This window comes from Monomorium pharaonis, chromosome 9 (genome assembly GCF_013373865.1).
Source record: "Monomorium pharaonis isolate MP-MQ-018 chromosome 9, ASM1337386v2, whole genome shotgun sequence".
Classification (NCBI taxonomy): domain Eukaryota; kingdom Metazoa; phylum Arthropoda; class Insecta; order Hymenoptera; family Formicidae; genus Monomorium; species Monomorium pharaonis.
Genome location: NC_050475.1, coordinates 7,743,864 through 7,769,321, shown reverse-complemented (window position 1 = coordinate 7,769,321; position 25,458 = coordinate 7,743,864). Strand labels below are relative to the sequence as shown.

The 25,458-nt window shown below is 29.5% G+C and overlaps 1 protein-coding gene and 7 non-coding genes across 16 annotated transcripts in view; 1 reads left to right on the top strand and 7 right to left on the bottom strand.

Moving 5' to 3' along the window:
* The first annotated feature begins 4,139 nt into the window (after positions 1-4,139).
* Positions 4,140-25,458, top strand: part of LOC105831039 (NAD kinase) — a 33,138-nt gene continuing 11,819 nt past the window's right edge. The window contains exons 1-2 of one of the 9 annotated variants that reach the window (XM_012670869.3): positions 4,140-4,372; positions 5,588-5,641. In XM_012670869.3, coding sequence (XP_012526323.1) covers positions 4,248-4,372; positions 5,588-5,641 — 179 coding nt within the window. In that variant the 5' untranslated portion in view covers positions 4,140-4,247. Of the gene's footprint in view, positions 4,373-5,587; positions 5,642-7,399; positions 8,375-16,013; positions 17,522-19,680; positions 20,121-21,356; positions 22,057-23,111; positions 23,323-25,458 lie in introns of those variants that run through there. The other 8 variants (XM_012670870.3, XM_012670871.3, XM_012670872.3 and 5 more) reach the window with 8 other exon arrangements.
* Positions 9,676-9,746, bottom strand: Trnag-ccc. Its single transcript has one exon. It is a non-coding gene; the product is annotated as a tRNA-Gly (tRNA).
* Trnag-ucc lies at positions 10,500-10,571 on the bottom strand. Its single transcript has one exon. It is a non-coding gene; the product is annotated as a tRNA-Gly (tRNA).
* Positions 11,406-11,477, bottom strand: Trnag-ucc. Its single transcript has one exon. It is a non-coding gene; the product is annotated as a tRNA-Gly (tRNA).
* Positions 11,859-11,930, bottom strand: Trnag-ucc. Its single transcript has one exon. It is a non-coding gene; the product is annotated as a tRNA-Gly (tRNA).
* Trnag-ucc lies at positions 12,312-12,383 on the bottom strand. Its single transcript has one exon. It is a non-coding gene; the product is annotated as a tRNA-Gly (tRNA).
* Trnag-ucc lies at positions 12,765-12,836 on the bottom strand. The gene has a single exon. It is a non-coding gene; the product is annotated as a tRNA-Gly (tRNA).
* Trnag-ucc lies at positions 13,218-13,289 on the bottom strand. Its single transcript has one exon. It is a non-coding gene; the product is annotated as a tRNA-Gly (tRNA).

Sequence of the window (25,458 nt, the reverse complement as noted above, 5' to 3'; positions counted from 1 at the left end):
CCATAGAAAGGGACGGCCGCATATCACGCTTCGTAATTTGGTGAGTCGGATTTGATTTATTTGACGGCGACTGGCTTGGTGCGCAGGAAGAAACGAAAGGCGAGATCGTTATCGATACAGAAACGAAAGGTTTTACGAAGCATTGAAAGAATATACGCTGATCGCGCATGTAATATAATAAAAGGTCAACGCGAGTCAACGCATGGTCGTGCGGTTTCAAGTTCGTTCGACGCGAGTGATATCAATGCCGGAGTGCGATTGCCAGGTGAACATTTAAATGTCGACAATATACTCGTGGAGAGCAATCCATGCGTTTCGCGATTTTCTTCGCCGAAGAAGAGATCAATTGCAATGACGCAGCCAAAGATCATCGCAAGTAACATCCGCCTAAAATAGTTGAACAGAGCTAAAAGATTGTTTTCTAAATTGACGAACAAAACAATTATGTAAATTATTTCACATAGAAAAAGGTACCCCCCAAAAAATAATTTTAGAAAAAAGCAGTAAAAATATAAAAAATTACTTAAACACAAATCTGGAAATAATTTTGGATTTCGTTAGAACGTCTTAAGTAATTATATAGGACGCTTAAGCATGGCAATTATCAATATGCAGCACGATATTAGCCCAATATAACCTCAATGTATACCAATGTCTTACAAATGAATTCCAACACATCAAAATATATCACAGAGATATTTTAAAGACATCTATATGTCAGAATAGTTGTTGCATAGCACTGTCAAGCTATCTTAAGAATGTTTGAGATATCTCCAAGGTACTAAAGTTATGATAAGATAAGAATTTTATCTCAAATATAATATTTTTATATTTATTCTTATCTTTAATTTTTATATTTAAGATAGTGTGAAGTTTATCTCAAGATATGTTGTATAAATTACCTTATTGGTTACGAAATATATCTTAAAAGCAAACATAAAGCAAACTTAAATGAAATAAAGAGTTTAACTGTAATAACGGCTATATTATATGCAAATGTTCCAGAGATACTCTTTTATAGACAGTACCATATCAAGTAATACCAAGTAATGATGTCCTGTAGAATGCTATGAATATCTGACAATAAGGTATCATGAAATTGATTTAAATGTTACAAAAAAGAAATGAAAAATATTATGAGATAAATAAGTAATGCATGCAAAAGTCCTACAAAAACCGAATAAGCCCAGAAGTTTCTTCTTTCTAATTTTATATTATCGTTTAGATTATCATTATATAAAATATGGAATATACACGTGAAAAATTTTAGAAAATAACAAATTTTATTCTGCAACAAAAAAAACTTTTTATTGAATTGTGTTATGTATCTGGAGAAAAAAAATTGCCTATTCACGAATGGTTTAAAAATGAAAAGTTTCTAGGTTTCTGATAATTTAATTTTTTTTTTAGTTGTTTTATTTTATAGAAAACCTTTTTACTTTTAAATCTACATCTAGTTAAATATTTGGAAACCTTTTTAATGCCGTTCTTTCTATATAATAATATTGATTAATTAATAACAATATTTTTTAAGTAAAATTAGTGCTGCTTATTTTAATAAATTAAAAAATAAAATGTTTTTCTTAAAACACATATTAAAGTAATTCACATATTAAAGTAAATATTATATTTTTCAAAGGCCTAGTTATAATAGAACATTTCTCACAGGTCGTAGAGCGGATTTCACAGTCTAAGAACGGTTTTGTACGTAACGAGCAGAACGGTCTCGGCGTTATTATTACGTATAAGAAACCGTTTTGGATGCGACACTCGAGGAGACGCAACATACGGAGAATTTTATGAGAAAAGATCTATGGCGAATGATCAATATGATTGAGTAACATTCAATTGGTGGTGGATAAAGGTCGACAATTATTTATGAAGCAAAGAAATTGTCGATCCACGATCGTAATAGATCAGAAGTTTCTCGTTCAAGTCTTTATCGCGAGTTTATGCACGGACTATTCTGTATGATTTTACGTTCAGGTCACAAGAAACGCGAGTAATCGAGTGAGTGGCCTTGATAGCCACTGGTACCGACCACGGTAAGCGACTTCTTAAACAGAGGCGGAGTAAATATTACGGCATTCGATAGACCGAGTCGTCAATTGATCGACGGATCTACCTAATCTGGATCGTAAACTAAATTGCTAATAAAAGAAATGCATATTGATTCAATCATAACAAACGTTTGATTAAAAAATTATTTATAGTTAAATCTTTTTTTATTCTCTTGGAAAATGTGTATGTGTATGTGTCATGTCTTAAAGCATTACAAAAAGTTTCATATATTGTTCCATTATTACGTTTGAATATCCGTGTAAAATTTGAGCACAATTATTTCATTGATTTAACGGATATTTAATTTTTTGTTTCATTTTCATTTTTGTACAAAATCGTTTTGTGTTACTCAGATAGCTCAAAATATTTAAAAGGATTGAAATATTTTAAATATATAAAAATATTTTGTATATATTCCTATATTTAGAAAATGTAAGTATCAAAAAGATTATATGCACACATATTTATTTATTTATAAAATATATACATATACATATACATATATTTACATGTATATAAATAAAAAGTATTATTTCATGTACTTCTAACATATATTACGTACATTGTAATAATGATCTTTTATATTAGTTCAAAATGTTTATAAAAATTGTAATATATTTTACTTTTTATTTACTAATTTTATTATTAAAATCAATGTCACACGGAAATGTACTATATCTGAATAGATTACTGGCTGCCAATGGTTCTGATTTCTGACATTGAAATCATTTGCGCTAAAGTTACTTTATTATCGATTATTGTGATAAAAGTAAAATAATTAATATTTAATGTTTTAAAAAAGGTAATTTTAATTAATATTAATTACACTTTTTAAACACATTTACAATCAATATATACTTAAATATATAACTAGCTGCCAATGGTTTGGATTTTTATATGTATTTAATATACATGGTGTTTCATAAATGTAATTTTGAAAAACAGCCGATTATTTTTGTATCACACTGTATATGGACAATCCGAAACATCAGTTTTACTCTCCGAAAAATTTGCCTAATTTTGAGACCAGTTGCAAGAAGATCGAACCAAAACCCATCATTTTTGAAACACCTTTATATAGAAAATCCGGATCATTAGTTTTAAGCACCGGAAAATTTGCTAAATTTTAAAACCAGTTGCATTAAGATCGGACCACAAATGACGGAGTAGTTCGCGGACATACAGACATACAGATTTCGTGACTTATGTATATATATAGATATTATATATTAAAAATAAAACTCTGTGTGTGCCTTGCCTGAACATAATCAGTCTTCCAATTTGCAACCACATCCACGACATCTAGCGCTGTATGCTTGGACATCTAAGAACTTCAGAGAAGTATTAGAGATCGACAAACATATCATGCCATCTGTAACTACTAGTCCAACATATCTCGGTTTGACTACTAAATTGCTATATATTATTCTTATCTTCTGAATATTTCAGTGTATTTGAAACAAATTTTTTTATTTATATAAAGAAAATAAATTTATATTAAAAATATAAATTATTTAAATTGTGTATACAAACTTCAATGAATGTAGTGCAAAATGTTTAACAAACGTTTAAAAAGGCTTTATTTATCCTGTGAAACATAAAGCAAAGTTGCAAAAATGTTAAACCACCGAGCACTAGCCTTACAGGAAATATAAATATACATATATTTAAAAAAACGCGTTCACGTTTTTTTTGCATATCCGACATGCAAAAAATGTTCTGTTGTTGAACGTGACGTGACGTCAGCAGTTCCATTGAACGCCCTCGCACATATTGTCAATGCGAGTTTGTCGGCGTGCGAGAATCAGGAGTCATTCAAAAAGTTTGCTCCGATAAATGCTGATAATACACTAGAGCCGGGACACGTCTGTTATAATAGATCTACACTTCCATTCACCATGAGGGTTATTTACACGACAATATTGACGGGCAATAATCGTGATTGCCGTTAGTCGGAAGAAAATAGTGACCTGAGAAAATAAAGACGGCGGATAACATGGAGCGAAACTTTTGAACCGACATACGTTTAAAGGTGGAGGCGCTCAGGTTAACTCTGTCGGCGACGGAGAGCCCTTTCAGTACGCCATGAGACATCTCTCGGTGTGGTCGCAGGCGTCATCGAGGTGTGTTACGTACTCGCCGCAATTTTCCGTCGAGTTTTTCATCGTGATTGTGATTAGTGATAAATGAACGAGGAGAATCTTCATCTGGCGAAGGCAACAACCGGTATGGCTGATATGGAATTGAGCGAGGAAAACACGTCAGAAAAAACCTCCGAGTCTAAAATACATGACAAACAACGTATCTTCAGGTAAGATCACCCTTGACCTCTGTTGGATACCATTCAAGTTTCAGTTACAATTTGTATCTATATATGTAAATTTAGGTAAACTCATTCTCCATGAATGCGATTCATCTTCAAAAAGTTATTCATTGCTCGCAGAATTGGTAAAAAGTGTTGGCGACACCAACATAAAACTATGTTAGTCAATTGTCATTGATTAACATATTTTTTGTATTGTTGATGCGAATTATTTATGCGATATCGAAAGTTTGCGATTTTCTACAAAGCTGCGAATTTCTGTTTTATTTGAATTTTAGGAAAATGCACGTCGTGCAAAGTCAAAAATTTATGTTACTTAGTTTTTCAATACTCACAGCAAAGTAGCTAATTGTATAAACGAACGAGGCATAAAACTGTTGTGACAACTCTTAGATTATATTCGAAGTCAAGGTTACGTATCCCATTCTTGCTCGGCGCATTAAATTCATTGTTAACGATATCATAACGTTATAAATAAATTAGTAAAATTATTAATCTGAAATTCATATTTGTATATTATTATTATCCTAGATGGTATATAAAATTTATAAAAAGGTTACAAAATACATACAAATAATTAATAATTATTTATTTTAATTATTATAATTATTATTTGATAAATATATATTTTTTAATTTACCATAAATATTGTGTATATAAAATATTAATATATATTTCAAAAATATTTTAAAACATTTTAAATGGATTTTATTATTTTTTCCTATATGTATATGTATAATTAAATATGTATAAAATATTTATGTCATATTAAAAAAAATAGGTAGTAATAAATATTTATCATAAATATTACGTCTAACAATATATTATTGTTTATCCTTTCAAATATATTTATAGAAGCAAAAGTACAAACAACTTTAATTGTATTTTATTGAAGTCAAATACTTGAGTAAACGATTACATCTCTTACACGCATTCAACACGATTAAAAAGAGATTTGTGCCAAGGCCATAAAGGGACCTTGCCACGGACTCACGTCTAACAATACAACAACGTTCTCTCTCGAAACTATTCATGTCGATTAATTTAGATTATTCGACATAATCAATTAATAGGGATTGCTAATTAGATTTTTGTTAATTTCGGTAGTTATGATGTTAGCCTATTACTGTGATAAATGTTGCAATTATTTAGATCGTTCCAATTCGCTTGGCGAATTTTAATATAGTGCATTTTTTCTTGAAGCAACGTGCGATCCGAGTTAACAGTCGATCATGCTGAGACGGTGGAGCCGCGAAGGTAATACAGTTTTATATAGTGTGTTCAGTATGAATTGTAACTAGCGCCAACTGTCACAATCCGCTTGAACACTTTTCTTTCCGCTATTGAGCATCGTTGTTTCGTTGATACAATCGTGTCTCCATATAATTATGTCTTGTTTCCTTATGATTATTTCCTGCAATATTATTGTTTTTATTTGTAAAGGATTTGGCATGCAAATTTAGAGTACTCATTTGATAGTTTATAGTTATTTAATAACGTATAATTTGTTACATTGATTTATCATTACTCAAAAGTGAAAATAATAATTCGGTGGTTAAAACTAATAATTTCTCGAAGACTTATTTCGTATTTTAGGTATATATAGAAAAAGTGTATATACGAAAAACGTTTTTTTTTTTTAATTAAAAAATTTAACTAAATATAAATCCAAAAATTATTTTGTTGAGTTCTCAAAATAATTATGTAGAATAATATTTATATTGTGTAAATAATTATGTAGGCTAATAATTATATAGGATACTGAAACTGGTTACTATATGTTGAAATGTCAAAATTGTTTGCAATATTACTCATTATGCTTAAGCATCTTTCATAATTATGATGGTCCAACAAAATTATGTTTATATCTATATTTAGCTAAATTTTGGACACTTTAGCAGAACCATTCTTTCCGTGTAATTATAAAAAAGTAGCAAAAAATTATTATTCTTCTTAAATATTTTAAATAGTCTAAACTAAAGTTTTAGATTATTATACAAATGCGCTTTAATTTTTTTTTTTTTTTGTACACGCTGTATGTCTTTACACACACTATGACTTCTTTACATACACAGTTATTAGATGTAGATACACTTTGCAAGCTTACATGTTCGCTCTCTGATAACTCTGATATTGCACACTAAAGCATAATTTATCATACAACTACACATGTTTCGTCTTGACGTAGCACGTGTTTTATATGCACTTGATACTTCCTGTACTGTTGTTTTATTTTCGATCAAAAATAGATTTCTTTGCTTGCTGAATCATCTGTAGCACGTGTCTCAATAGAGACAAATATATCAAATAAAAGTAAAATTTTGTTAAGTAAAAACGAAGTTGAATTCATTATTAATTTTTCGTAATCTCCAATAATTACGATTTTGATTTTATTATTTGATGTCAATTAGGTTCTTTTTCATTGCGGCTGTACGTGATTATCATTTTTCTTCACAGGGAAAACAAGTATATAATATAATCAGGTAGAATATGTAGATCATTGAAAGACACAAATTTATATTAAGTCATGTGTCTTAAATTAGAGGAAAAAGAGATAAGATGACGACCTTAAGATTTGTCGATTTTTCCTAATTTGTGTAATGATGTTAAAATATTGATTTATTTTTTATATTTACTAAAGCTTTATATTTACTATAAAAATTAAAAATTATTAAATAAATTAGAATTTTCAAACATTTCAATTTTTAAAAACGTGAATTTTATTATTTTGTTTCCTTATGTTAGTAAGAATGATAAAAATTATTAAATTGAGTTAAAAAATGTATTTTTTATGAACAAAAAATTTATTTTATTAATTCTATATTATTCTAATTTAAAGAATAGAAACTAAGATATAAATATATAAGATGTAACAGAAAATGTTTATCCAATGTAAAAAAATGAAATTTTTTTAAACGAAAATAATTTCTAATTATGGAGGAACATTCGAATTAAAATTAAATATTACAGTTAAAAATAAAATTATATTATATAGGATGTTATCTTACTTATAGTCCCATTGTGATAATATATTTATTTATTTAATTAAAATGTTGCAACCGAGAAATTAAAAATATGAGTACGTTACTGCTTACGTTTTTAATTGTACTAAGTTAATTGCGATTTTATAAAGAAAATGAAAATATTTCTTATAGTTACGTTATTCCTTATAGATAAACATTAAAAGTTACGTATGGGTGCATCCAATACATATTTCTTATTATATTATCCATTTTATAGACGAATTGAAATTAAATAACAACGGATGATTTACTGGCGCTTTTAATGAATTTAGTATTGGCTCGTCATCTGTTATCAACTTAGAGAAATTAACAATTCGTTTTTTTACCCACTTCGTCATCTTATCCCCCTCCCCTTTCCCTGTACACAGACTTCAAAGTTCCGGATGAATATCTTCATTGTTTTCACAACGGTAGTGCATGCCGATATTGATACATGTTATGTACTGATGCACAAGTTAAAAATATCTCTATTTTGTACAAACACAGCTTCCATTCTTAAATATCTCGATGATTAATGACTGTACATTGTCTTGTAAATACTATCTAACCCAATTGTATCTACATCATTTCTACTGCGAATTCCCGACATTTTATTCTCGAGCTTAACTCACAATGAGAAACTGACATGCGATATGAGCAACCGAACGTTATCTGCTGTATCAATTTCTTTAACAAATTTCCGAGATTAATGTCGGTATCTCGGACGAATCACGCCACACTTGATGTAAGCACTGGCACGCGATCGGTTTGTTCTCTTCGGTAAGAATGGGTTATCGCTGAGGTTCGCCTTATCGTGAGAAATATTTTTCTTTTCTTCTTTCACGATACACCGTGTTCGTTGAAGAATGGAATCGCTGGAAATTCATCTTCAGTATACTGATGTCAATTATATAGTGATGCTACGTAGTAGAAGTGTCCTTTTCCAAGCGATGCGCACGAGAAATTCTATTATCCATCCTACTTTCAGGTATCGTAAACGCGACTTTATTTATTATAAGTCATACGTAGTCTCACGTATCTATTATCGTACCGCGCGCATTTATTTCTAGTTTTTATACAGAAAATTATGATTACAACAAACGCAAATTGTGATAAGTTATTTGATGAATTTACTAAAGTTTTACACGTATTTATCCATTCTATCTAAATGTATTTTCCAAATGTATGATCAAAAATCAGAATTATACATATGTATATTTCTTTCTAAAAAAGCGGAGAGATATATATCTATGCTTTTTAGAAAGATATGAAATTTTTGACATAATATTTGATTGTAAAATGTTTTTGTAATATTTTGCTTTTTTGTAAAGAATACGAAATTAAATAACATATATCATTTTTATGATATTTCCTTTTTTGTGGAACAAACTTACAAATTATTATAATAAAAATCTTCTTAGCAAATACACTGAGAGAAAAAGTAATGGATTCAACAAAATGTCTCGTTGCGGGCTGCCAACAAAAGATATACTCAATGCAATAATATATGCTATTGCGATATCAACATCGTAATTCAATTGAGACCGTTGTATATTAATAGCAAATATTATTGTATTTATAGTATATCTTTTGTTGGCAACCCCCAACATTTTATTGAATCAATTACTTTCTTTTTCTCTGTGTAGAAACAAAATAAAACATTGCAGTTATTAATTTTATTGTTAACAGTGAATAAATGATTGGTAATTAATATGATAAATCTATACCGCTACACGACAGAATTAAATAATTCCCTTCTTATAAATTTCCACAAAAAGTTCTGTGTGTGTGTGTGTGTGTGTGTGTGTGTGTGTGTGTGTGTGTGTGTGTGTGTGTGTGTGTGTGTGTGTGTGTGTGTGTGTGTGTGTGTGTGTGTGTGTGTGTGTGTACATGTGCGTGTGAAATAATAATGTGTGTGAAAAATTGATAATAATTTAATATATTAAATATATCATTAACTTAATAGTTATTAATATACATAATGGAAAAATCATTATTAATTAATACGATAATTCTATTATTATAATACAAAGTAATTATAAGAAACAACTCTTCTGTCATTAATTTTCAAAGAAAATTATATTTGAAATTGATAATAATGTGCACGTTATTCGACACATTAAATTTGATAATAATTTAATGTGTCGAATAACTCGACAATTATTAATGTACGAGGGATTATTAACTGCAATAAATCAAATAAAAATTTTAATACAAATTATATCTGCATTGATAATTCTCTATTCTTAATCTTTTTCATATAAAATTTCAAGAAAAAAAAAATAAATTTGCACTGCCCGGGAATCGAACCCGGGTCGCAAGAATGGGAATCTTGCATGATGCCACTACACCAGCAGTGCTCTTCGCTCTGACGGATGTTCTTTTCAGCTTATAATGCAGATATACTAGATACCTCTCTTAACAAGTTCAACAACATTTTGTCCAATTAAATTTGTTGTATATAATGTCGACATATTTTTGAAATTGAAATAATACAGCATATAAATTTTGAACACTGCCACATTTTTTTGACAGTTAAAATAACTCTGAATACATTAAAAACGTTAGAATACTTAGAATTGTGATAGAATTATATGTGAATAACTTATCCACGCATTGATTTTGGAAATATTTTAATTAAAATATAAAATTAAAATGAAAAAGTATTTAAAAAAAGAACTATGTAACAAGAACAACCGTGCAATAATAATATTTAGAGAATTGCAATAGGACCATACAATGTGGACTACTAACTTGACTAGATGCATATTAAATCAAAAATATTTCAATTAAAGTATAAAATTACAATAAAAAATTCTTTACAAAGTAAATTTTGTGCGATGGTCAGGAACCCGGATCAACTATGCTAATCATTACACCACTATCGTATCCAATACATTACATATCAGTAAAGAGATAAAATTTATCAAGGCGTAATGACTAATTACAGTACAATTGTTTATTAATATTTGTTTTTGTAAGTTAAAAAAGTTTTAATCTTAAAAATAACAAAAAAATATTTCTCTTCAAAAAACTGATATTTAAAATTATAATAAAGGTATTATAAAAATATAATAAAATGCAACAAAAATTTCTTTAAAAAGTAAATTCTGTGCGATGGCCGGAAATCGAACCCAGATCAACTGCTTGGAAGGCAACTATGCTAACCATTACACCACCATCGCACCTGACATGTGTTACATATCAGTAGCGAGATAAAATTTATCACGGCGTAATTACTAATTACAGTATAATTGTTTATTAATTCTTATTTTCAAAATTAAAAAAATTTTAATCTTGAAAATAACTAAACAAACATTTTTCTTTAAGAAGTATGTATTAATATTTAAAATTATAAAATAGAAATTATTAAACTGTAATATTGTAATAAAAAAGTTTTTTAAAAAATAAATTGTGTGCAATGGCCGGGAATCGAAAAAATTTTAATCTTAAATATAACAAAAAGAATATTTCTCTTCAGAAAGTATAAACTGATATTTAAAATTATAATGTATTATTAAAATATTATAAAATGCAACAAAAAATTCTTTAAAAAGTAAATTTTGTGTGATGGCCGGGAATCGAACCCAAATCAACTGCTTGGAAGGCAACTATACTAACCATTACACCACCATCGCACCTGACATGTGTTACATATCAGTAGCGAGATAAAATTTATCATGGCGTAATTACTAATTACAGTATAATTGTTTAATAATACTTATTTTCAAAATTAAAAAAATTTTAATCTTGAAAATAACTAAACAAACATTTCTTTTTAAGAAGTATGTATTAATATTTAAAATTATAAAATAGAAATTATTAAAATGTAATATTGTAATAAAAAAGTTTTTTAAAAAATAAATTGTGTGCAATGGCCGGGAATCGAAAAAATTTTAATCTTAAATATAACAAAAAGAATATTTCTCTTCAGAAAGTATAAACTGATATTTAAAATTATAATGTATTATTAAAATATTATAAAATGCAACAAAAATTTCTTTAAAAAGTAAATTCTGTGCGATGGCCGGGAATCGAACCCAGATCAACTGCTTGGAAGGCAACTATGCTAACCATTACACCACCATCGCACCTGACATGTGTTACATATCAGTAGCGAGATAAAATTTATCATGGCGTAATTACTAATTACAGTATAATTGTTTATTAATACTTATTTTCCAAATTTAAAAAATTTTAATCTTGAAAATAACTAAACAAACATTTCTCTTTAAGAAGTATGTATTAATATTTAAAATTATAAAATAGAAATTATTAAAATGTAATATTGTAATAAAAAAGTTTTTTAAAAAATAAATTGTGTGCAATGGCCGGGAATCGAAAAAATTTTAATCTTAAATATAACAAAAAAAATATTTCTCTTCAGAAAGTATAAACTGATATTTAAAATTATAATGTATTATTAAAATATAATAAAATGCAACAAAAAATTCTTTAAAAAGTAAATTTTGTGCGATGGCCGGGAATCGAACCCAGATCAACTGCTTGGAAGGCAACTATGCTAACCATTACACCACCATCGCACCTGACATGTGTTACATATCAGTAGCGAGATAAAATTTATCATGGCGTAATTACTAATTACAGTATAATTGTTTATTAATACTTATTTTCCAAATTTAAAAAATTTTAATCTTGAAAATAACTAAACAAACATTTCTCTTTAAGAAGTATGTATTAATATTTAAAATTATAAAATAGAAATTATTAAAATGTAATATTGTAATAAAAAAGTTTTTTAAAAAATAAATTGTGTGCAATGGCCGGGAATCGAAAAAATTTTAATCTTAAATATAACAAAAAGAATATTTCTCTTCAGAAAGTATAAACTGATATTTAAAATTATAATGTATTATTAAAATATAATAAAATGCAACAAAAAATTCTTTAAAAAGTAAATTTTGTGCGATGGCCGGGAATCGAACCCAGATCAACTGCTTGGAAGGCAACTATGCTAACCATTACACCACCATCGCACCTGACATGTGTTACATATCAGTAGCGAGATAAAATTTATCATGGCGTAATTACTAATTACAGTATAATTGTTTATTAATACTTATTTTCCAAATTTAAAAAATTTTAATCTTGAAAATAACTAAACAAACATTTCTCTTTAAGAAGTATGTATTAATATTTAAAATTATAAAATAGAAATTATTAAAATGTAATATTGTAATAAAAAAGTTTTTTAAAAAATAAATTGTGTGCAATGGCCGGGAATCGAAAAAATTTTAATCTTAAATATAACAAAAAGAATATTTCTCTTCAGAAAGTATAAACTGATATTTAAAATTATAATGTATTATTAAAATATAATAAAATGCAACAAAAAATTCTTTAAAAAGTAAATTTTGTGCGATGGCCGGGAATCGAACCCAGATCAACTGCTTGGAAGGCAACTATGCTAACCATTACACCACCATCGCACCTGACATGTGTTACATATCAGTAGCGAGATAAAATTTATCATGGCGTAATTACTAATTACAGTATAATTGTTTATTAATACTTATTTTCCAAATTTAAAAAATTTTAATCTTGAAAATAACTAAACAAACATTTCTCTTTAAGAAGTATGTATTAATATTTAAAATTATAAAATAGAAATTATTAAAATGTAATATTGTAATAAAAAAGTTTTTTAAAAAATAAATTGTGTGCAATGGCCGGGAATCGAAAAAATTTTAATCTTAAATATAACAAAAAGAATATTTCTCTTCAGAAAGTATAAACTGATATTTAAAATTATAATGTATTATTAAAATATTATAAAATGCAACAAAAAATTCTTTAAAAAGTAAATTTTGTGCGATGGCCGGGAATCGAACCCAGATCAACTGCTTGGAAGGCAATTATGCTAACCATTACACCACCATCGCACCTGATATGTTACACATCGATAGCGACAGATCATTATCATTACATAATTATATTATAAATGACAGTATTATTATTTATTAAAAGTTGCCTTTAATATTTTAAAAGAAATGTTTTATTTTGATGTTAGTTGAATGACCATTTTCCTACTAAAGATATACACTATTTAAAGTTACAGTGATAAAATTATTTGAATAAAGATATACATCAACTTTAATTAAAAATAAAGTTTTATCTATACCTATTGCATAAAAATTCAAAGAATAATATAGATTTTTAAATAAATGTTTAATTATTTTTTAATAAAGAACAAGCATTAAATTCGTCATTTATTATTACTGTCAGTATTGATACACGAAGAAAATCTTATATGAAAAATTAGTATGTGTGATAATACCTACAGACCACAAGGAGAAATTTTAGAGAATTATACCATGTATAGTGTAAATACTATAGCAGTTTAATGAAAAACATGGTAAACTGTTTGTAGTTCCTTCCTTAGTCCGCACTGGTTGCCGTAGTAATTTTTGCTATAAATTTTTCTCCATGTGCACACACACAAACACACACGCGCGCGCGTACAATAAAAATGTAACACTTGGTATAGTTGCCTTCCAAATAATTGGTCTGGATGCAATTTTTTAATATTACTTAAATATTATTTTTAACAAAAGTTTATTTACAAAGTGTAGTTTTAATGTGCAATTACGTATCTTTTTAAAGAGCAACTATATATTTTCTTTATACTAATTGATTAATTATTCTGTGCACAAATTTGGTAATTAAGATATAATTAGCAAAAAAATTTTTAATTTATAAGATATTTTATATTTTATATCCAAATAAAGTAGAATAAAGCATAAAATATTATATACTATTGACTTTTTTGTAATTATTTTACAATTTTTATACGTAAAGTAACTGGATAAATCATATTATATTATATTATATAAAAAAATCAATTATTATGAAAATTTATTTTAATATTATTTATATATACTTTCACACATAAACACACAAATCCTATTAAATCATTCTTCACGTCAAATTAAAGTTATGTTTATGTCAACCATTATTCTTTCGATCCGAAAATGGACAACAAAACTTAAACATTTCTAATGTAAAAAACTGACAGAACAGATAGTTCAAAAAAATTATGATAGTTGCTGCAAGAATTTATGTCTTCAAGAGTAACAGTTTTATCGAAATTCATTAGAAATAATTGCAAAAAGACTGTTTTTTTTTTACAAAGCCAATTATAAGAAATCTCTGTCAATAATTTTACAACTTTAATTCCTCAATTGACGAAAATTATTAAGTAAGTTAAGAAATAAATAATAAAATTTTTATCTGGAACATTTTTTGTCAATTACTTCATTTTCAAGATATTCTATTGTTTCTATTAAAATGAAACACTATGTACATATATGGAACACAAGAAATCGTCTGTAACTCGTTTAGAATATTTCTATCAAAAGGAAAAGTTTATTTCGAAGGAGCAATTATTTTGTAAAAGGCAAACTTTTTTTTCATGTTTATTATTTTATAAGATTTCGAGATGTCATATTTAAATGTAATGTTTCATGTTTGAAGTTTTCTCAAGATCAACACATTCTATATAAGTAAATTTGCTTTCTAAACTACATTACTATGTTACTCGATACCATTCCATTTTAAAAAAGTTTATAATCTCTAAATAATCGAGTTACAGGAAATATTATGTATATCCATTTCTTTATATCGTTTCGATACTTGCTTTTATTATTAAATTTAAGCGCTAAAGATATGGTTTGAAGAAGAATTATTCTATTACTCTACTATTACTAATTACTCTATTGTTTAGTGAGGTAAACGACTATTCGATATTCTTATTCTTTATAGAATTTTGTTTGCATTATTAGAACCTGAATTAGTACAAGCGAAAGTAAAGACAGCTAGCTGCTATACGTTATTATATGATGTAAAAACTCGCCATGGCTACAAGCATCTACAATCATGCATTATTCAATATTGTCATGGTTCAAATGAAATATAGCTGAATATGCGGCAAATGACTGAGAAAGTACATTATACGACAGATTGAAAATAAGCCGAGACGAATGAGAAGATATTCTTTTTTCAATACTAGATAGAAGGAGGGAAATGATAAATAGAAATGAGTCATGTCAGTTTGGTAAAAACATATTTCAGGCAATTCATGTCAAATTTATATTTATCTGAGCTATTATTCTTTCAATTGTAAATGGACAACGGAACATAAACATTTCTAACGTAACTATCAGAACAGATTTGCTAAAAACAAAATATTATTGTAGTTGCTGCAAGAACTTATGTCCCCGGGAGTGGGCAGCTTCATAAAAATTCATTAGAGACAAAAAACTGTTTTCTTCTTACGAAACCATTAATTATAAGAAATCTCTGTTAATAATCTAACAAGTTTTATTCCTCAATTAACGAAAATTAATGGAAAAGTTAAGAAATACAATCTTTATATACGCGTGCGTGCATTCGTCTCATATTCTCTGATATTCGATTAATCTTGGTGTAGCTGAATTCGTAATGCATCGTAAATCGTTCGAACTCTCGACCCTTTTGTAAATTTTTCAATATCACGAGCGCGACGATAACGAGGGCACGTGAATGGTGGGGAAAGAGACGCGAGTTAGAAAGCCTTAAGTGCCTCTCAGCCGGCTGCGGCCGGTAAAATCGTGTCTCAGTGAACCTTCAGCGCTCGTCGATCGTAGTCGTTGCGCGTTGTGTGTGTGCCAATTCCGAGACCTCGTTCCATCATTCCCACTAACAAGTGTAATTAGATCACTTTTCTCTACTGTATTTCCTTTCACAAATTATCGAGGAGCGGCTAATCTCAGAATCCGCGCAGACGTGTATTTACACATTTCGGCGTTCAAACACAATATCGCGGTATACCGATGTTGAATCGTAAATGTAATCCAAACTTGTAATCTTCGTAAAACGAGACAATATAACGTCGTTTTAGAAAATTATATAAAAGTACTTTTGGTGCAAATGGTGTCACGTAAGTGCAAAAATATTTAAATATCGGTAAATATTTGAAGATCGATAAAGATTTACGTTTATGGATACACGACGTGTATCCGCGAACGTTACATTGCTGCAGGCCCGTGGATTAGTCATGAGTGAATTTTGCAAAAATTAAAAGACTCACGTTGTCGACGTTATAGCCGATACTAACCAGATAAGATAAAAAGTCAAACGGCACGTTTGTGCGAGCAGTGGGACTCATTATCGGCCACCTCGTCCATCGGCAAGTGAAATTCCCCGGTTGTGCAAGGAAGTAGGTCGCGAACACACGTTAATGTGAAACAAGACCAGTGCCCGTGAGACATTCTTTCGAAAGTTTTTCGATATGCAGATTTAATGTGAGAGATCAAGGTTCAAGGCGGCAATTATTAACTTGCTTAATTTTGCAGACCTAAAGCAATTATTACTAAAGTCCATCGAATGCGCACGGAGTACGGGGGGGTAACAATCGCGAGTAGTCGTGTCCTTGGCTTTATTATTTGCATGTCATACGACAAGTAAGGTAGGGACGATATCACCACGTGTATATACTGAGAATTATGCTACGGTTGATTGATCAGGCACGCCGTCGTTATTCTCCTCGCCGTGCGTACGAACCGCGAGTCCGTCCGCCACGAGAGATGGTCCGCAAATACCAAGAACGATTATTATTGCGAAAAAAAGAAAGCGCATAATTTACTCTGCCGTGCATTCAAAAGCTGCGCGCGGCGCGAGGACGTGAGATCGCCAGCAGCTGAATGTTATTTGAAATCGATACGTTTCGGAGCAAATCGTGAAATATTCGCCGACAGCGGCGTGGTGCGTTTGAAAAGACTTTATAGCACGGGAGCTCAGCGGGGACATTCATTGGTCAAAGGGAACAATAATGCAAGAGCGCTCGACTGTAACTTGGAGCAGGCGGTTATGCGGAAGTAAGATCGGGCCGTCTCAATTGATGACGTAAGAAGTAGAACGCGCGTGGCAAAATTAAAGGAGATGTCTCTCGGATGATGGAAATGGTGAAGGAAAAGCCGCGCAGACGAAGTGTGAGCGAGCTGCTCGATTGGAGATGTCTGGCTGAGTGCAAAGGCACCGTCGCCGGGGACGAAAGCGACAGCACGGGCAAACTCTTGCTGGAGGACCGTAACGGAGAACCGGAAACACGCAGGCGGAGACGATCCGGTACTTGGCCGTGAGTAAAAAACGTCATTCTTCCGGGAAATAATGAAAAGGGAAACGGTGATAAACCTTTTAGTGAGCCACAAAAGCTGCTTTAATGATCACTTGTTCATTTATTAAACTGCACCTTTCGCGGCGAATAAATGTAACGAAGCTCTATCGGTTTTCAGCAGGAACTGGAATTTTTCAACGTAGATTGACAATAATTCGTCCGAGGCAATGTTATTTTCTCTGTTTCAAAAACAATGTCGAGTTGGAGTTGAGGCATCTCATTGCAAGCGAAATGTAAGCGATATGCTAACACGTCAGCAACCTCGAAGCGCGATTACAAAATAGGTTGGCAAACGTTATTTAACTTTTCGTTTTAGATTACAGAACCTTCTTGCTATTCATACATAGGCTTGAGTAACAGATGTCCTTTTACTTGTGTCTGGCACAAAAAATGTTTGTATTTGAAAATTTTATTAAACATTTATATTTTATTAAATATACATAAATGTACATATATACACATCAAACATATAACAGAATATAAAAATCTTTATAATCTTAATATATAAAATATGTCTATATATTTTTTCTTTCTCTTGTATAATCTCTTCATATATTATACAGTCTTCTATATAATTGGTGATATACAATTGGAAAGAAGAGAATAATACATAAAATAATTAAAAAATGCAGAATGTTTTTTTTTTACGTGAATAACGAAGAAATATTTAAGATAATTAAATTTTATAATTGCGTACTATAATGTAAAATATCTTATAAACTATTTATTTTTTGGTTGATAATCATATTTTAATATTGTTGTATAAAGAATAATGAAATAAATCACAAAAAAACTGGTATAATGAAACACATAGTTATTTTTAAAAGTTTTACGATATGCAATTGCTTTTCTTGAAGAACATTATTTTTCTTTTGTATCAATTATTCTGTTATTTTGCATATTTATTATTCATCATTCATTATTCATTATTTTACGAATTCATTTTTAAAACATTATTATTTCCAAAAAATGTAGTTTAAGAACATTATAATGCCGCGCCTTCTTATTATATTATATGTGGTTTTTTAATAACAAAAAATAAATTTTGCCGCATCCATCTGTTAACGTACTGCTCAAGTGAATTTATGTATTACAAGATATTTGCTTAAATAAATCTTATATTATGAATTAATAATTTATACTCTTAAAACAATTTATTTAGATTTTGCGTATCTTTTAAATATACATTTTTATTTGATTAAAATTTTTATAATAAAAAGTTGATCTTTTTTAAAAAAACGTTTTTAATGTTACAACATTTTAAGCTAAAATTTTTTTCAATTGAAATAAAAAATTTTGAAAAATTATTTTATATTTTAAAACAGTATTTTAATTGTAAAAATATTTAATTGTAAATGTTTTCTGAAATCTAATAAATATTTTTTTTATTAAGAGAAACATTTAAGAAAATACGTTTATCTTGTTTTACCACATTTTTTCAGTGCAATTAATTTTTTTTAGTATAATTTAATTTTACACACACATAATGTATTCCATAAAAATGTTTTACAAAAACAACGTTATGGAAAAAATTGTATGGCCTAAATTTTCGACAAAAAATTTGTTTTTTAACATTATCGCCATTTTTTAAGTAAAATTATACACACATGATTTCTTACATAATGCAGTTCTTCTAATTATATATAAATATATGTTTTTATATAAAAATATATTGAAATAAAATGATTAAAACATCAGTAGTTTACGAAATACTTAACTCTTTATTTTGAATATATTTAACACAAAATATAATATAAAAAATGATTTATGTTGGAAAATTACGCCACATACGAGAAAGCAATTTGACTAACATGAGACACACTAGATAATTTTATCTTAAAATAAAATCAGGTAATTTAATTTCGCATGTAACACGAGAATCAATACGATTACAATACGATAGCTTACTCAATGCTTTTGCCTTGACGTAATCGTTCTCGGTGGAGATTAGATTACTCATTGAATTTAATTATCATACAATTTATTTTATAATCAGATTCAAATTTTAACCAAACTTTTAGATGAAATATTAAATCGAAAAATATTAGATAGTAAAAATTAAATAAGTAAAAAGAGAGACACACACACAGCAAGTATAATAATAATAATAATGTATAATAATTTAAAAATATGCAAACTTCTTTTCAAAATATCTTTGATATCTAGTTAGAATTCTCGTTTAAATTTGTTCAGCTCAAAACCGATAGAATTTCGTAGAAAAAAAAAATTCGAAGAGAGAGAAAGAGAGACGCGAGATTAGAACTGAAACAAACAAATGGGCCGCGTGTTTGGAATTGATTCGCGTTCTCCGGTCGCGCTTGCGTATGACATGCTGGGCGTCACGACGTCGGCGTGTTCACGACCTACGAGACATTGCCGATACCTCGTTGCTCGCGATGTGTCAGAGTGTCAGTGCCGAAGTGTGCCTTAATCGTCGCTGATCCATCGTTACTCCAATCATTACGTTATTTCTCTTCCACCTGTTTCCCGGGGGGGAGGGATTTGACCTCGGTGTACCCAGTTGCGGGACGTCAGCGCACATGGATGAAGCCGAGCTGAGGTATTGTCACAAAGAGGAAATAACCTCCTTCGTTACCGTAACTAATATTTTATTAAAGGCATACACGGCCTGTCACCTTTATTTGCTCCGAGTATAACTACAATATTCAATTTGCGTGCGACGGATACATAGCAAATGTGGAGCTGGATTCCCACAATTTTCGGACGGATTGTTCCGCGAAATGTCTGATAACTGTACACGTGCGTCTCAGTCAGCGTCAGCGCCCGGCTGAATCACGATTGCCGCGAGAGCACCTTCTTGTTGCTCCTTTCTTCGAGAGCGAGAACGCGTTCACCTTTCGCCGCACATTCCATCCGATCCGGCTTTTGCCCGATGGGCTCCCGTACGGCTCGCACCCATGGCGCCTCCGTTGCGCCGTCAATCGGAATTTCAGGAATCCGCGTTCGATGCAATCGATTACAGAACCGTTTTCTCCGTTTTCTCCCCGTCGATTGGACCGAAACGACAACCACGTGTCGTCGCAACAGATCGCTCCTTATGAAGATGTGCTGCCGCACTCGGTGGTGGGCCTCCGTCGTTACAGATGTTACATTTCCAATCCAATCATTGTAATCGTGGCAGTTATTGCGGCATACGTTACTCGAATTTAATGGGCACGATGATATTTGGCACGTCGATGTGTTCATCGTTATATAACCGGTTTTTAACACAAAAAAAAATCTTATAATTTAGAAAGAGAGGACGTATAGTAGTTCTTAATTAATCAAAAGTTTCTTTACTTTTGAGTTGTTAAATGTTGAAAAGAAAAAACTAACTTTTCTTGAATAATTAGATTTGAACTTCAAAATCTAATTTGAAGCGTTCTTTAGTCTTTTATTAATGAAAAGACAGCTATTTCTGTTTTTTTTTTACTTCTGATTTGTCAAATAAAATTGAAAGAAAAAACCAACATTTTCTTAATTAGACTCGTCTTAATTTTTAAAATCTAATATAAATTGTTCTTTATTTTTTTGTTAAAGAAGAATATAATTATTGTCTCTTTGTCTTTGACTTGTCAAATAAAATTCAAAAGGAAAAAAACTCTTTTAAATAACTAGACACGTCTTAACAATTTTTTAAATTTATTATAAGTTGTTCCTTATTTTTCTATTAAAGAAGAAAACAGTTATTTTTGTTTCTTTAATTTTTCAAGGACAGCTGAAAAGAAAAAAGATCTGACATTTCCTTGAACACACACACACACACACTACTAGATTTATCTCAATAATTTTTAAAGTTTAATATAAATTGTTTTTTATTCTCTTATTAAAGAAGAAGATGGTTATTTTAGACAGTTAAGGAGTAACGCTTATGAAAATAACGACTGCTGTCATAACTGTGCAAAATCTCTAGGAAAGCGCTGTTACCTCAGCATGTGCATTTTGAGTTAAAAAAAAGGGGGGGAAACAAATACACGATCGAGGAGGTTCAGCGACTCAGAGTAGGCGACAAAAATATCCTTGATTCTACAGACGTCGACGCAACATGTTCCGTCTTGTGGAATCAGTGCCAGAATTATCCCGGCGTCGTTTGCAACACGCAATGGAAGCCCCACTACCTGCAGCATCGACACGAATTGTGGAACGAGTCATTACCGACCGTCAGCGATAGGGATATCTCACGTAATTACGAGTCACTTTCAGCGTCATTCCGCGCGCGGCCATCTCGCCACTCAGTTGGTGTTACGTGTCTAAACTCTCAAGCTGGAAGTTTTAACACGCGCGAAGATAAACGCATTTAAAGATTACATTTTTGCAATTTCGTAACATTTTGATTAGTACGCGAGATTGGTGTACTCATTAGTTTCAATGGTGCAGAGAGTGAATTAGAAACATTAGAATAGCAAAATAATGCGATATAATAGTGGAAACAATTTATACGTAATCGCGAAGTCTATATTGGGAGATTGAATCAAGAAAAAAGATCGTAGTCCAGCGTAAGTCTGGCAGTTTCAATGTAAAGTTTCGAAGTTCAAGGTTCACAGTACGCTGCTTATGAATATCGCGACTTATTCTGGAAAAAGACTTTTTACGTAAATGTATTCTTTATTTAAATCAAGCTCGAAGCATCCATTCAAAGGAGATCGTTTACCCATTTTGACACATTTTTTAATGATATAAATTTATTTTAATTAGCACGCAAATTTTTCTCAATTTGTGTGAATTTTTGTTCACGATTAGAGCAACAATGAAATCTGCAGTTTCTCGTTGAAATCTCATATGTCAAGTGATATCTTCGAGAAAAGGAAAGCTTGTCCTTGAGAATGATTTCGAAGGCCTTTCGATGAGCGAAGAACGTCGTGATACCGTCACCTCAAAATGAGACCGATTCTTAGGATTTAAATATTCAATAAGAAACGAATTAAACATTGATTTGATCGAAAGGGAAATTTATAAATTTAGTCGTGCGAAATCACGAAAGTATTTGAATACTCCTGAAAGTACTTGATAGTCGCAAAATTATAAAATATTTTTTAAAAAATCAACAAGCTAAGTAAAAGAAAGTTTTAATTAAAATAAAAAACAAAAGTATCGGATATCTTATAATAATCTGTTTCGGAAATATGATTTATTTTTATAAACGTTCTATTTTTATAAACAAGTTAGATTTTGGTTAACGGTAGAGTAATTGCAAACCCGATTTAACACGGGACGGAATTAACTGATGTTAATATTAGTGATTTCTTCCCCCAAATCGTACACGAATCCAAAAATAAATTTTCTTTTGGCATCACGTGCTACAAAATACTCGTTCACATGTCGGTATTAACATGTGATTTTGATATGCCTCATTAAAAAAAAAATTTATCATAATTTATCCATCCAGTCATGATGATTCTTAATATCTTATCAAAAGTTCTTGAGTCCGTTTTATCATTATATTTTATTTCACTACATATCCATTACATGTCATATTTATTATGTTTTATATTAATTTTATACGTTTCTCTCGCAATAATTGTAAAATCAATATTAATTTACAATTTTGTCACGAATATTTTAAAGTATCCTGTACATACAGTATTACTTTCTATTTGTGCGTGAATTTTCTTATCATTTAGTACAAGATATGGACAAATGTCACTTTTACATAATAGTGAAATCAGTGTACAATACGACTTCGTTGATGATGTCATTGAGTCGCAGGGTAATGGATTAAATGACGCATCGATGGCCAGTAATCCACAAAATCGCGTCCTCAGGTAGACTTTGCACAATCATTTTTTTATGTCATAGAACAATATATTCTAAATGATAATCATTAATTCACAAAATTGGTGACAGCGCAAATATTGAAAGCCGACAGGTTGTTTATAAAAAATATCTAACGAAAGGAGAACACGGTTGTATAATCACTTGGATCACTCTAATCCCTTTGCACATAACGAATCTGTATTGAAAATAAATTGAATCATATTCAAACTGAATTTTGTTCATTATGCAATTCTTATAAATAGTATTTTTTGATCTTTAAAATTTGAAGCAATTGATGTAGGTTATGTTTTATTTTAAAGAAAAATACAAAGCAGGTGTTAAGTTAAGTTAAGAGATAACGTATCATATTAATATTTAATATATATTCTACTAAGTATATATTGTATATATGTATATACATATGTATATTTTTTGAAACTTTTAACTCTCTTATATACATCTTTCAAAAACTTTCTACATTATTAACCTTTACAAGATTGGAAGTTGCCACATCCGCTACAAATAATATCATATCTGAAGAATAGAATAAATTGCAACAATAAATTTTATTTTTTAAAACTAAAATTTTAAACAAAGATTTATCCACCCTCTAAAGGTTAAATAATACTAGAATACAAAAACGTGTCAAAGAAAGAAGAAAGATCAGCAAAGTTTTACTCAATATAGTCTGTAAAGATAAGAGAAAAAAGAAAATCCGCATATAAAGGAAATCTTGTTAGCAGAAAACATATTGTTATATATCGAGAAGAAAAAGGAGTGTAATAATCAATTACAAAGGACGATAAAGAAGGGTGATATGTAAACGCATGATACTTGCTGTGCAGTAATATTTTTTAATGTAAGAATATATTTACTTTATATTTCTAATCCCAAAGAAACGAATTTCTAATCCCAAAGAGTACGTTTAACGTTCGTGAAAAATTATTAGACCAATTCTAACACAGAAATGTTCGAATTAACACATATTTAAATATATTTTATATATACATATATTTATTTATCTATATAAATATATAAACTTACTCACTGATTAATATTAATCAAATAAATATTAATTTATGTATATTATTTCATCATGTATATCTTAAAGTATCATGATAGTTTTGTAGAAAGAGCATTTGATTTTTTATCATCTGTAAGATATAATCGATATCTCGTATGACTGTGAAATCAATTAAATATAATCAATTTTGTTGATGACTGTTGTTGAATTGCAAAGTTATGGATCAATGACTCGTCGGCGGATATTAATGCACAAAATTATGTCCTCAAGTTTTCTTACACAGACAAGATAATTATCTTGTCATGAAAAATACATTTATAAAATATTACAATTAATAACTTACAAAACTAGTGACTGAAAAAAATTAGAAGCTGGCTGGTTGTTTGTACAAAGTATGTATGTTAATGTTGTATGGCACGTGTGTATTTACATAATTACAAAGCCATTCTAACGCCGTTATCTTAATTACATCATTGAAAAATAACGATAAAACGAAATTAAAACTAGCAAATTTTAAGCATTCTATTACGTAATGCATTTTCCTACAAGTGTATTATTATTGTATGATGCGTGTATGGAAATATATATATATATATATATATATATATATATATATATATATATATACATACAATATAACACGCTCATAAAGCAGATATGACATAAATTACGCCATAGTAACAAGATATAAAACTTGGTTGTAATATTAAAAAACTAATATGCTAATGCATCATAATTACAATATATCGATGGGTAATTATGTTAGACTAGCAATTGTCTTGACTCAGCACAATCACTAATGGACGTCAGTGCGCAGCTGACCACATTTCAAATTTATTTTTATCTGCGTTGTGCACTTATAATAAAAAAACAACCGTCTTCAATTACAAACAGTGACACGCGACTGTTGAACATGTTTTTAATTTTAAATTTATTTCCTATTTATTCTTATTTCTAAATAAGACATTTATATCTTTTTTTTATAAATACATTAATCAAGAGAAATTATTTGACACGAGGAAGCAAAACACAAGTCAATTCTTTTGCCATTTATTTTCCCATAAAGAATAACGAATTGAAAGGAGTGGAAATATCACTTCGAAGGTCAGGGTCTGAGGTT